The following is a 14,540-nucleotide window of genomic DNA, read 5'->3' as shown; positions in this document are numbered from 1 at the left end:
AAGCACGACGCCCAATCGCCTGGAACTGCAAGTAGTGCCGGCGGTGTTGGTACCATATGTTAGAGCATCTTCAACACGCACAACACGCACGCTATACAAGCGCCGCGTCGTAAAAAAGGCAGTTTTTAGCACGCGCGCAACGCGACGGCAGCTCCAGCGGGCGCGTAAAAACGGCGCGCGCGCCATTTTCAATTCAGCGCGCTGGCCGAAACACAATCCCGCGCCCATTATTTGCTGCGCCGGCTCCTGTGCGCGCGACTCTCCTGCGCTCGCTCCTGCTTTCTCCTGCGCTCTCTCCTGCTCTCCCCCGCGCCCATTATTTGCTGCGCCGGCTCCCGTGCGCGCGACTCTTCCGCGCTCGCTCCTGCTTTCTCCTGCGCTCTCTCCTGCTCTCTCCCGCGCCCATTATTTGCTGCGCCGGCTCCCGCGCGCGCGACTCTCCCGCGCTGGCTCTGCACTCTCGCGACCGCCCCCATCCGACCGCGCCGCCGCCGCCGCTCGCGCCACCATTCGGCGCTTCCCCGACCTATCCCCGAGCCGCCGTCGCCGCCCGCGCCCGCCGGCGACCACTGAAGCGCTTCCCCGGCCTGTCTCTGCTGCGGCCGCCGCCCGCGCCCCCCGGCGACCGTTCAGGCGCTTCCCCGACCTCCCCGCGCTTCCGCCCCACCCCCTCCTAGTCCGGCCGTCCCTCGCGCGCCTCCGACGTCCGAGGAACAGCGCCCGAGCGCTCGCTGCCGTGCCGCGTCCGCAAGGTATTCAACAAAACGCCTACAAGGTATGTATTGCTTCAAACTTATGAATTTGGTGCATGTTTTGAATTGTAGTTTTTATAGTATAGTATTGAACATTGTAGATGAGTTCGTCGTATGATTCTTCCGAAGAAGAATTTGATATGGAAGAGGAGGAGGATCTTGCAATGATCATAGCTATGCATATCAATAAAAAACCGAAGCACGGTGGTTCGGTTATGGGTCGGAATTTTTTTGGAGAGATAGGATTGATGCCCATAACAGATTGATGAAGAACTATTTCGTGGAGAATCCCACATACCCGGAGTCGTATTTTCGTCGCCGGTTTAGGATGAGCACAGACTTGTTCAAGCGCTTTGGAGAGAAACTAGCGAGCCATGACCGGTTTTTCCAGCAAAGGAGGAATGCCGCCGGAGAGCTCGGGCATAGCACCTTTCTGAAGGTGACAGTCGCTTTGCGTATGTTGGCATACGGTATCCCGGCTGATTTAGTTGATGATCACTTGGCTATGGGTGAGAGCCAAGCCATCATGTGTGTCAAGCGCTTTGCAGTGGGAATTGTGCAAGTGTTTGGCGAGGAGTATTTGAGATCTCCCACTGCTGAAGACGCTGCAAGGCTATTGGCGATGAACAAATCTCGCGGCTTTCCTGGCATGCTTGGCTCAATAGATTGCATGCATTGGAGTTGGAAGAATTGTCCAAAGGCATGGCATGGGCAATTCCATGGCCAAAAAAAGGGTTTCACTATAATCCTTGAAGCGGTGGCCGATCATGAGACTTGGATTTGGCATGCATTCTTTGGAATGCCTGGATCTTTGAATGACATCAATGTTGTCAACCGGTCACCACTGATGAATAAGATTGCGAATGGTGAGTTGCCACCGGTGCAGTTTGTAGCAAATGGCCGTACATACAACTATGGCTATTATCTAGCGGATGGCATCTATCCAAAGTGGCAAACCTCCGTGAAGCCGTTGAAAAAGCCAGAAGGTAAGAAAAATCTTGATTTTCACAATGCTCAGACGGCTGCTAGAAAAGATGTGGAGAGAGCATTTGGGATTTTGCAAGCCCAATTTGCTATTGTGAGAGGACCGGCTAGATTTTGGATCAAAAAATGCTTTGGTACATCATGCACGCTTGTGTGATCATGCACAACATGATCATCGAGAATGAGCGTGGTCAAGATGTAGACTACTCACAGTATGAGCTCTTGGGACATCCCGTGCGAGTGCGACGGATGGCTGAAAGGGTAGCCCGTTTTGTTGCCTCGTATCATGCCATTCGGCGTCCCGCAACACACAATGATCTTCAGAAGGATCTGATTGAAGAGTGGTGGGCATGGCATGGACGACAAAGAGCATGATTTGATTGCATTTTATGTATTGTATTGTTCATGAACTATTGGTTGTGTTTATTGCATTATTTGTTGTACTGAACGATAAACTATTTGTTTGAGTTGTAATAACTATTTATTGTTGATTTATTTTGTTTGTTTGATTTTTTTTTTCTATTTTTTGAAATGTATATGTGGTTTGTGCCTGCTGCGCGCGCTGTATTTTTGGGCACTGCTGGAGCGGCGCGCGCTGCATTATAGCGCGGCTGTTGGAGCCAGCGCCTATCCCTGCGCTAAACCAGCCGGCGCGCGCTGTAAAAACATTTTTTGGACGCGGCGCGAAGCGCGGCTGTTGGAGATGCTCTTATGAAGTAAAGTAAGATAAAAGTTGTCAAGCGCAGTGTGGTCAGGAAAGCTGGCCCAATGGTTAAGGTGGCCTTTGTTTGGGCTGCAGCTTCTGATTCTCAGATTCTAGGCCTTCTAAAATCAGATTCTGAAACAAACACACCAAATTCTTATCTAGCTTCCTAGAATCTGATTCTAAAAATGAACTAGCACGCAAGCAAATCCAGAAGCAGCGATTTTGGTGATTCCATAGATTCTGCAGCTTCCCACAAAAGAAAACGATTCATTTTGAGCACTTGCCCCTATTTCCAGTCAAAATTACGACAGAACTGTCACCCCGACCTCTTCTCCATCCCGAGCCCCCCGTCCCTCTCGTTCTTCTCCACCCCGGCCTCTTCTCCATCCCGAGCGGATCCACCTGTGTTGCTCCTGCTGGTGCCCAAAGGATGGATCCGCGTGCCTCGGCCCCTTCCCTACCTCCGGCAAGCATCCTCCACCCGGCGCCCGAGCTCGAGCTCCAGTTGTCCCGCCCTTTGGAGACTACCTTGCCACCAGATCCGCCTCCCAGGATCCTCCGCCCGACCTTTAAGCTCCAGCTGCTCTGCCCCTGTTGTAGAGTACCTCACGAGAGCCGCCTGACAGAGAGCGACCTCTAGCGCCATGGTCATTATAGGCATTTCACATCTCTTAAAATTTCTATAGATATCCAAAATCATGACAAACAAACAGTTGGATTCCGATTCTTAGGAATCTGTAGCTGCAGCTGATTCCCAAAATCCACATCCAAAGCGATTCTTAAAAATCTGTAGCCCAAACAAAGGGGGCCTAAACCGTCTAGTAGTCACATACATACGTACCGTCTGCAAGTTGCTACTACCGCAAAGAAAAAGAAGAAGAAGACGACATTGCAGAGCGAGGGAGCATGAAGAAACAAGAAACCAAAAACAGGTCTGTACTAGTGTAAAAATGAAGACTAGTAATACTAATAAGGTCTTGTGCACGCAAGCGCAAGAACACAGGCGTGCACGCGCGCTCACGCAACAAGGACGCGCACGCATGGGCGCTCAACCTTTTTCCCTCCATCGGCTGCTGCTTTGAGGGCATGGTGGATTGATGCGTCCATCCTTTTGTTCTTTAGCATCAGCAGCAGCAGCAACTACAACAACAAAAAGTCTATATATATCTATCTGCTTAAACAAAGCAAAACTTGGTTAAACACGTCCATCGGGCGCCTTTCCCTTCCTTTGGGATGGCCAAATGCTTTGCTTTTGCTCGAGCGAAGGGTAAGTGATTGTTCCCTGGCACTACGACACACCCCCATACCATACAACACACACTGATGGCATGGCCCGGGTTGCATGCCGTGCATCATACTCCCTCCGTTGCTAAATACCTAAATATAAGATCTTTTAAAGTTTTTAATATTCATATTAAAATACTCCCTCTTTGAAGGCTGATTTCTTTTGAAAAATGTAAAATTTGAACTTTTCAGTTTGAACAAAATCTGGAAAAAATTATACAAGTAACAAGGATGTTATCTGTATGTGTGTAAAATGACAGGATGAAATAATCTGAAGTGTCATCTGTATAAAAAAGATAAATTTATGGCCCGGGAGATAAATAGTATTATGTGTTAAAAAGCCCCATGTTTTTTTACACAACCCTCATTTCAACGTATTTCATCCTAAAAATTCACACACTTGTGCGTTATGCATCCATGTATATCTATATTATTTTTTCAAGAATATAAAAGTGGAGCTTGGCCTCCAAAGGGGAATTTCGAGTGCTAGAGCACAACTCTAGGTTTGGTCTTTGGTGCGAGCCTCCTTCTCCTCCTGCCGTTGCTACTGCTGCTCTTGCACTACTTGCTGCAGCAGCAAACCTGAGCAAGTGAATTACTTCATTTCTTTCTAAATATTTGTTGTTAAAGAAAATTAGTTTAATTCTTTTTAACAATAAATATTATTGATGCAGAGGAAGTAGGAACGAAATAAAGGCTCATTATGTGTGTGCATGCATGCGTGCTCTCGGACACGTGAGGATGGATCATGATCCTCGATCTGGAGTGGAGATGCATGATGAGATTTTTTTTCAAAATGAAGGCGACGCCCCGGCCTCTGCATCGAGTGATGCATATAGCCATTTTATTAATAGCAAAATAGTCTGAAAAGAAACAAAGGATTCCCAACATTGAAAATAGCAGAAGACGAAAATTACACGGTGCTCAGACCGCCGAACAACTAAGAATAACCCTCTAATATACTGGACTAAAGTCCAATTCTATTAGCATGCCTCCATCCATATCGGTTGAAGATAACCTGAGCTACCATCTTCCATCAGACACACCCAGTAACCAAAGGCTCCCTGGTTTCCATAGGAGTGAGTAAGGACCACGTGCGGATCGAGGCGGTAGCTCTGAAAATGACCTGCAAAAAGTTAATGATGAGATGGATGTTGCTTTTTTTTGTGGCCTTTTAGCTTTGAGTTTTTACCCTACCGCGCATGCCACAGAAACTGCACCGGCAAGTAAATATGTTGTTGATCCTGCACAAAACAACTTCCAGCTCGATACGTATTATCATACCGGTCACGTTGCACGGTAACACGCTCGCCACGGTCACTCGTGCAAGTTATGCTAATTGCTCTAGTCAGGCCAACTTCATCGCGCCACCCCATCTTATCTGCATGCGTTCGTTTGGGTAAAACGGATGAATACCGCGGTCCAACGCATGAACCCAAATAGACAAATGTCCGGATTTCGTCCGTTTTCGACCATCCCCGGCCCAAACTTGCGTCCAGTTTGGGGGAAAACGGACATTGCGCGGACGCGCTCGCCGCACGCCCTTGTCCGCCCGTGGCCCGCGTGTCGGGGACACAAGCACTTCCAGAAATTCCAACGCCTTCACCCCCTCTCCCGCCCCGCGCCGCCGACGGCGCCGTTGCTATTCTCCGGCCACCTCACCCCCCGCCCGTCCATAGAAAAACCCCGTCTCGCCATGGCCGCCACCACGCCCGTGCTTTCGCCGTAGTTTGGGCGTCGATCGGAGGAGGTTTGGCCGTCGTCGTCGTAGCCGCGACAGAGTGGACACGACCGCAGGCGATGTACCACGGCGGCCACGACAGCTTCCCGACGAGGGCTCTAGAGCGGCCAGTAGCCGGCCACCAACCACCCCTGCATCGACGTGACCATCGCGGCCTCTTTGCCACCACGAGCGCAAGGTGTTTGGCACTTTGCCCGCAAAGGTATGGACAATGGTGATGAGTTTTTCTTCCATCACTTCATTTATTCATCAGACGATTCGTCGTCCGATGATGAAGATATTGTGGTGGCTGCAGTGATGGTTCAGGACCACATTCAACGGCAGCTTCCTCGGTACAGGGGGTCACTCCCTGGCCGTGCTCCGAACCTGAGCCGCAACAGGGAGAGAGGCCAGGCCCTACTCTATGCCGACTACTTTGCGAACACACCGCTCTTCAAGCCGGATAAATTCCGCCGCCGTTTTCGTATGGCAAGGCATGTGTTCAATCGTATTCGAGATGGAGTGGTTGCTCATGACGCATACTTCCAGTGCAAGACGGATGCCCTTGGCAAGCTAGGATTTTCCTCTTACCAGAAATGCACCGCGGCCATCCGAATGCTTGCATATGGAATTTCAGGCGATCTGGTGGATGAGTATGTGCGTATGAGTGAGACAACATGTCTGATGTCAATGTACAAGTTCTGCCAGGCTGTGATCGAGGTGTTTGGCCCTGAGTACTTGAGGCAGCCAACTGCCACTGATACAGAGAGATCGTTGGCGACCAACGCAGCTAGAGGCTTTCCAGGCATGCTTGGGAGCATAGATTGTATGCACCGGGCGTGGAATTACTGTCCATTTGCTTGGCAGGGCCAGTACAAGGGGCATGTCAAAGCGTACACTGTCATGTTAGAAGCGGTGGCTTCGCAGGATCTTTGGATATGGCATTCTTTCTTCGGCATGGCAGGTTCTCACAATGATATCAACGTGATGCGGCGTTCTCCAGTCTTCGCAAAGCTTGCAGAAGGCCACTCCCCCTGTCAACTTTGAGATCAACGGCCACCAGTACAACAAGGGATACTATCTAGCTGATGGTATATATTCTTAGTGGTCAACTTTTGTAAAGACAATCTCGGACCTCCAAGATGAGAAGAGAAATAAATTTGCCGAAGTGCAAGAGAGTGGTAGAAAGGATGTGGAACGTGCTTTTGGTGTGCTTTAATCCCGATGGGGTATCGTTCGAAACCGTGCACTGTTGGGATGAAAGGAAGCTTTGGGAGGTGATGATTGCTTGTGTGATCATGCTCAACATGATCGTCGAGGACGAGCGTGATGACAGTATCTTCGACCAAGGATTTGATTATCAAGGTGAAAATGTTGAGCCCCTGCACCAAGAACCGGTCACGTTTCACCAATTTGTCCAGTTGCATCGTGAGATGTGTGATTGGCACACTCATTTGAATCTTCAAAATGACTTGGTTGAGCACATGTGGAAACATATTGACAACCAATAGATGTATTGATTCATTTTATGTTCATTCAAGACAATTTCGATTTGGTTGTAAAACTATTTTATTTAGAGACAATTTCGATTGGCTTGATGTGCAAACTTGTTTTGATACAAAAATATGTGCATTTTAGGCCCTGACGGACAGGATGGGGCAAAAAGATGTGGCCGCGCGCTGGGCGCACGGCCAGCGCATCCCAGGACAGGGCCGAACACGACCCCATTTCCCTACCCGAACGGACAGAATCCGGACAAAACGGACGTCCGTTTGGGGTCGCGTGGTGGAGTTGGCCTCAGTGCAGTGCTTGCGCTTTCTCTCCACCGAGTTCATGTGAAAATAGAAATGTTACTGCATACTTTCTTTGTCTGAAAATACTTGTCCGAAAGATGGCTGTATCTAGACATATTTTAGTTTTAGATACATTTATTTATATTCATTTTTAAAACAAGTAATTTCGGACGGACGGAGTACTAGCTTTGTTTTTCTTTTCCTTTTGATGGAAAAAGATACTACTCCCTCCGTGTCAAAATATAAGACTTTTTAGAGATTACACTAGAAGACTACATACGGAACAAAATGAATGAATCTACATTCTAAAATATGTCTATGTACATTCGTATGTAGTTCATAGTGTAATATCTAAAAGGTCTTATATTTAAGAACGGAGGGAGTTAGTACTAGCTAGCTGGTGTATATTCCTTTTGAACTTTTTCACTTGGCGCCGCACTTTGAAATTGAATGGATAGATTCCTGTCCAAAGGAACAAACAAATAGTCCCTGAGGTGAGAACAATCTTTCCTCTCGCAAGAATGACTTGACACGACGCATGTTAATTAGCAGTACGAGTACTAATCATCATAGGTTAGAATCAGATATATGTGCCACCAATCATATGTTGTTGTGCTGATTAGTTAAACGTTAGTTTGAGTTTTTTTAAAAAAAAACTTTCAATCTATTCATCTACAATCATTATAGTACAATGAAAACTAAAAATAATAAAAAATACATCCAGATTTGAAGATCACCTAACGACGACTACAAGCACTGAAACGAGCCGAAGGTAGACAGTCGGGAAATCGTCGTGCTAAGGCCCCATAGATCCAACACATCAGAACAGCAACCGTCACAGATGAGGAGTGTAGATCGAAATCATCCAACTTAAAAACACGCGAACAAAGACGAACGATGAACATATCCGAGCAAATCCATCAAAGATAGATTCGCCGGAGACACACTCCACGCGCCCACCAATAATGCTAGACGCATCACCGGAACATTAGTTTCAGTTTGGCATATAAGCTTGATTATATTGATGAACTTGGCCAATCCTAATTGTATATTTTTTGTTAATGTTTGATTATATACTTGACTAGTAAAATACAAATCATATGGCACAAAGGTTATATTGTTCGCAGATATTTGAAGGCATTGTGGGGAATCTGAAGGTGCATTTCCGCCTCCAGACGTGGAAGCTCTACATGTCACCCATCCATTTAAAAGGAAAAAGTTTATTTTAAACCCTGAATTCATAAAGGTTCGATGAATCAAACCTTCAAATTTAAATCCCTGTCGTTTGCACCCTAAACTATATGATTCCAATCTAAATCGGACACTGAGACACAAAAGTGCGCACGTGAGAAATGTCAACGGGATTCGGCTGGCTGATGGGCAGGGAGCGCGTTGGGTCGGCCCATTTTATTTTTTTGGTTAGACTGCTAAAAAAGGCTGCCGTATGGTCTATTTTTTTAAAAAAAAATGAACACAGAAAGTTTATAAAAGCAAAAAAATTTAATAAAAAAGGCTGCCCTTTTTCAAAAAATGAAAATGTATGTAAAAAATAAAATGAAAATGAAAATTTAAAAAAAGAGTAGAAAAAAGACATACGCTGGGCAGCTGCAGCTAAAGTCAGCGGCTCTATATTGACCAGCAAATGTGATTTTTCAGGTTAGCACGTACAATATTTTCACTAGCTATCGAATATTCAGACGAATAGTAGTGATGCAGCAAAAACTTTTTTGTTAAAAAAATAGAGCGTGTGTAATTTTCCGTGTGGCATTTCAAAATTTATTTATATATTCAAAAATAGTATATGCCATTTAAAATATATTTAAATATTATAAAAATACTATGCTGCATTTCAAAATGTATTTAAATATTATAAAAATACTACGTTGCAATTCAAAATATATTTAAATATTATAAAAATAGTACGTGGCATTTTACAATATATGTAAATATTATAAAAATAGTACGTGGCATTTTGAAATATATTTAAATATGATAAAATAATACGTGGCATTGTAAAATATATTTAAATATTATGAAAATAGTACGTGGCATTTGAAAATATATTTAAATATTATAAAAATAATACGTGGCATTGTAAAATATATTTAAATATTATGAAAATAGTACGTGGCATTTCAAAAGAGTACTTGTCATTTTCTAAATCCGTGATTATTTCTTTGAAATTCGTGAAATTTTTTCTTACTTTTTTCGCGCGTGTCTCTCGCAGCGCAGCCTAGTCCCGGTCGAATGAACAATCCCGATTTGTCAAACGAACTCATGTTTTTTTTTATACCAGGATTGGATAGTTTAGGGTGCAATCGACTTTGATTTTGAGTTGGAGGTTTATTTTACCGAACCTCTACAAATTCAAGGTTCAATATAGACTTTTTCTAAATTATGGCCAACTTAAGAGCATTTATAGCCGGATTGAACAAATTCATCTTGCTATAAGCGTCCGGACGTTTTCTCATATTTCACTCCGTGCATCGACAAACCTCTTATCCGGACTTTCATATTCATACAAAGTCATGCACGTCGATCATTCGATATAAATTGTTCGATCCAACGATAGACTGTCGAGCGTATTCGTGAAAAAAGAAAAGATTTCAAATGAGATGTTTACGCACAGTTAAGTGATTAGGTCTCCACTTTTTCCAACTCCTTGTATTGGAGGGCTCGGTTAGAGATGGTTTTACACAACCATTGACGTCATCGACCATATCCTGCATTCCTGCTCCTATCCATCCATGTCGCAGCCGAGAGCCATGGAGGACGCCGCCGGCGACGACCACGGCGCCTTCATCCAGAAATTCATCCTGCTGCCTTCCTCCGACCACCACCAGCAGCAGGAGCAGCTACCCCTGCACGGCCTCACCTTCGCCATCAAGGACATGTACTACGACCTCGCTCACTCTCTCCCTCCCTCCCTTCCACTCCTTCCGGCTGACTGACGGATCCACCGATTGGTCGCAGCTTCGACGTCGCCGGCCGCGTCACAGGGTTCGGCACCCCGGACTGGGCCCGGACGCACGCGCCGGCCGCCACCACGGCGCCCGCCGTGCTGGCCGCGCTCGCCGCGGGCGCCACGGGCGTGGGCATGACGGTGATGGACGAGATGGCCTACAGCATCAACGGCGAGAACGCGCACTACGGCACCCCCGCCAACCCCTGCGCCCCCGGCCGCGTCCCCGGCGGTTCCTCCAGCGGCTCCGCCGTCGCCGTCGCCGCCAGCCTCGCCGACTTCGCCCTCGGCACCGACACCGGCGGCAGCGTCAGGGTGCCCGCCGCATACTGCGGCATCTTCGGCCTCCGCCCCTCCCACGGTGTGGTCTCCGCCGAGAACGTCGTCCCCATGGCGCAGATGTTCGACACTGTCGGTAATTCCAGTCTAGCGGTGCTTCTGTTATTCAGATGTTCAGCACACAACATTATTCATCTGCTCAAGCTCAAGTGTTTATTCAGTTCTATGAAACCATGTCATTGTGTCTCTGCTTACACAGGATGGTTTGCCAGAGATGTAGCTACATTGTCCCGTGTGAGCGACGTGTTGCTGCCGCCGGTGTCAACCGATGCCGAGCTGCCACGACCGAGCCGTGTCATAATTCCTGCTGACTGTTTCAAGATCTTGGGCTCCTCTGACGATGACCACACCTACGAGATCCTCAATGCTTGCGCGGCCAAGGTATTCGGCAGTAAGTATCTAGCAAGAACTCCCAACTCATCCATCCTTGGTATCCCTTGATGCAGAGTAGGGCAGGGCAGGGTAGGGTAGGGTATATAAGTTTCTGAACCTTCTGCGGTGTGTTTCTTGACTGGCTGACAGGTGATGCAGTGGTGGACAATGGTGACCTTGGTGATTTTGTCTCCAGCAATGTTCCGAGGATCGGCAAGTTTATGACCGACTTGTCTGCGATCGAAGCATCATCATCTTGTGTGCCCTCTCTGTCTGCAATCTCACGTGTCATGCGTGTCCTTCAAAGGTTTGCTGCTTTTCAGTCAGTTGTCTACAACCTAGTACGTGTTTACAACCATGTACTCCCTCTGTTTCTAAATATAAGCACTTTTAGAGATTTCAATACGACGTACATACAGATGTATATAGACGTATTTTAGGGTGTAAATTCACTTATTTTGCTCTGTATGTAATCCATATTGAAATCTCTAAAAGGCTTATATTTAGGAACGGAAGGGGTATCATAAAATTGTGTGCCCCACTGCCCCTTAACTGAAGCCATGCCATTTTCATAATTCCACGGACAGAACTTGGCCGTCTTTGTAATTGAAATGCCAGCAGTTTACTCCACATTGTATGTATGCACATGGATGAGATTAAATTTGTGCAGATGTACCGCATGTTTTCAGGTCTGAATTCAAAGCAAACCACGCGGAGTGGGTGAACACGGTGAAACCCAACCTCGGCCCTGGCATCCGAGAGCGAGTGCAGGAGGCCATCGCATCGGAGGATAGATCCGCCATGGATGATCTTCATGCCGTCAGGACCGAATTCAAGTCTGCCCTAGCCGCTCTCCTCAAGGTAAACTCATACACTGCTATATATCATAATCCCATTGCTGCACACAATTTCTGAACATTCAGTCTGTCAGGCAGTAGTAGGAGTTGATTTTTTTCTTTTCTTTTGCACTGCTTAAATGAATTTGCATTATGCAGGACGACGGAATCCTGGCAATCCCTACGGTCCCCGGCGCGCCACCGAAGCTACGCATGGACGCGGCGTTGCTGGAGGACTTCCGGGCGAGGGCCTTCTCCCTGCTATCCATTGCCGGCCTGTCGGGGTTCTGCCAGGTGAGCATCCCGCTGGGCACCCGCCACGGCGTTCCGGTGTCGGTCTCGCTGCTCGCAGGCCATGGTGGTGACCGTTTCCTGGTCGCTGTAGCCCAGGAGCTCCAGGAGGCGCTCCAAGCCGAGGCGGCAGCAGCCTGGGGCTCATCAGCTTAGCCCAATTCGGTCATATCTTGCTGAATTATCCAGTACAGGACATTGTATGATTCTGACTGAACATATGAAATATATACCGTCAAGTGTATGTACTAGGTAGATTTTCACCATTATGCAGACAAATTTGAAACTCGATCGATTGGTTCCAATTATCCCTCTGATGTTATGTCGCGGTGCTATTCTGCTGCGAGGCTTCCTATTTGGCACGAACCCTGCGCCTTTGCGATTATTATTTAAATTCATGAACGTTTTATTCAACCACTGAACATTTTTTGTAGGCATGATTTTTTTAAATCGTTAACATTTTTAAAATTCGTGAATGGTTTTTACAAATTCATGAACATTGTCTTAAATTGTGAACATTTTTTGAATTTCTGACAATTCTTTTGAAATCATGAACATTTGTATGGAATTCATGAACATTTTTGAACCCACAAACATTATATGATTTCTTGATTGTTTGTTCGAAATGCACATTTTTTTTAAATGTCGGAACCTTTTGTAATCCGGTATTATTTAGATATAAAGAAAACAGAAAATAAAAAAGGAAAAAGAGAAAAGAGAAAAAAAAATCAAAATTAAGAAAACAGAATCCTCCATCCATATACAGTTGCACTGGGGAAGCGCGCTTTCTCTGTGTGATGCTGAATCCTCCATCCATATACAGTTATGTTATGTTATGTTATGAAGAACATGCACGTCCTTCCTCCCTCTGTATGTAAATAATTATAGTTGGACAAAACTAATACAGAGGGAGTAGTATATAGGAGAGTATTTTCTATTAGTGTTTTCTGATAGAACCTGCAGCCCAATACATAAAGGAAATCCATAAAGATCAAGAGGCTGACCGATCCAGACTGCAGAAACAATGCTACTTTTTTTTCGAGAGTACGCAAATTGCGTACCAGAGCTTTATAGAAGAAGTGAGAATTGCAAGTATGACTCTCATTCGTTGCGAACAACGAGCGTAGCATAATTCCACATCCGACTAGTCCAAGGACAACCACCCACGACAACACAAAAGCGCCTAGCCAAAACCGAGAACTCACCACATCTCGATCGATCTCAGTCCTTCGAAGAACATAAACTCCTGCCAAGCTTTTCTTGTCGACGCACCACCCCCCTTGATGCCTAAAGGAGGTGGCAAGAGGATGGCAGGACTCGATCCGATCCGAGGAAGCCACCGTCTTGGAAACACTGCTACTTGACACACACAGACACGCACACAACGTACATAACAGTAGGTATGTATAAAGATACTTCCTCCGTTTCAAAATATAAGACCTTTTGAAGATTTCACTAGGAGACTACATACAGAACAAAATGAATGAATCTATACTCTAAAATGTCTATATACATCCGAATATAGTTCATAGTGCAATCTTTAAAATATTTTATATTTTGGAAAGGAGGGAGTACCGAACAGTAGGTGTAAAGATATAGTTGGATTTTTCACACATGAGTAGTGCCTTGTCATCTTTCTACTACCTCTGTATCTAAATAATTAGTTGAGGAGAACTGCCAATCGATTGACACAGGACAAACCAAAGTGACCTTCCATCATCGTCCAAAATCGATCAAACACCCATGTCCGGCGGGTCACCATATCCTCATTGTTAGGAATAAGCCATGATCAGTGGCTATCGGCGTGCATGCAAGGTCCGGTCACAGGCGTGTGTGTGCATGTGTCCGTGCGTGCGTGCCTACAGGTGTGCGTTAATTAGTTGGCGCAATATGCATAGGGGTGACCGCGTCAGGGCGCTGGATCCAGCCGTGTTGCGCACGTGCGTGCACGCCGGGCGCGTTAGCTGTGGAGCGTGGGGCGTGAAGAACGTGGGAGTGAGGTGCGTCGGGAGTGCGGCGTGGCGCGTCTGTGCGCGCATGTATAAAGCCCCTTCCCACTATGTATTGAGGCAAGACGATCGAGTTCGAGCTCGGAAGAAAATAGAGCAGGCCGTTCGGGCGGCAAGGTGTTCGAGCGACTGTGAAATCTCTGTGTTCGTCTTCCCCTTCTCCGATCTTGCCTCCGGCGAGTCGTCTTCTATTTTTGCTCTAAGAATTGGTATTAGAGACATGTGGCGTAGGACGATCGGCGGCGATGTCGCTTGTCCCGTACGTCGGTGGATGGGGGTGGGTTCACTATCGATGCATGTGCCGATGCTCATTGGTGAGAATTACACCACGTGGACGATCAAGGTCGAGGCAACTTGGACGCTGCTAACATCTGGGAGGCGGTGGTCGGCAGAGGCAGTCGTGACGAAGAAGGACAAACCAGGGCGTGCTTACTTGCTCGACGCGCTCTCGGAGGGTCTGTTGATGCAGGTATCGCCAGAGAAGATGACGGC

At 46.7% G+C, this 14,540-nt stretch overlaps 1 protein-coding gene across 1 annotated transcript; it reads left to right on the top strand.

Moving 5' to 3' along the window:
* Positions 1-9,915: 9,915 nt before the first annotated feature.
* On the top strand, positions 9,916-12,347 carry LOC123431360 (amidase 1). Its single transcript, XM_045115169.1, has 6 exons — positions 9,916-10,132; positions 10,213-10,616; positions 10,740-10,931; positions 11,063-11,219; positions 11,602-11,773; positions 11,908-12,347. Exons 1-6 carry the CDS (start codon positions 9,987-9,989, stop codon positions 12,193-12,195), a joined length of 1,359 nt encoding a protein of 452 aa, XP_044971104.1. The 5' UTR covers positions 9,916-9,986; the 3' UTR covers positions 12,196-12,347.
* The last annotated feature ends 2,193 nt before the right edge of the window (positions 12,348-14,540 follow it).

Source organism: Hordeum vulgare, chromosome 2H, assembly GCF_904849725.1.
Source record: "Hordeum vulgare subsp. vulgare chromosome 2H, MorexV3_pseudomolecules_assembly, whole genome shotgun sequence".
NCBI classification, from domain to species: domain Eukaryota; kingdom Viridiplantae; phylum Streptophyta; class Magnoliopsida; order Poales; family Poaceae; genus Hordeum; species Hordeum vulgare.
This window is presented reverse-complemented; position numbering and strand designations above follow the sequence as displayed.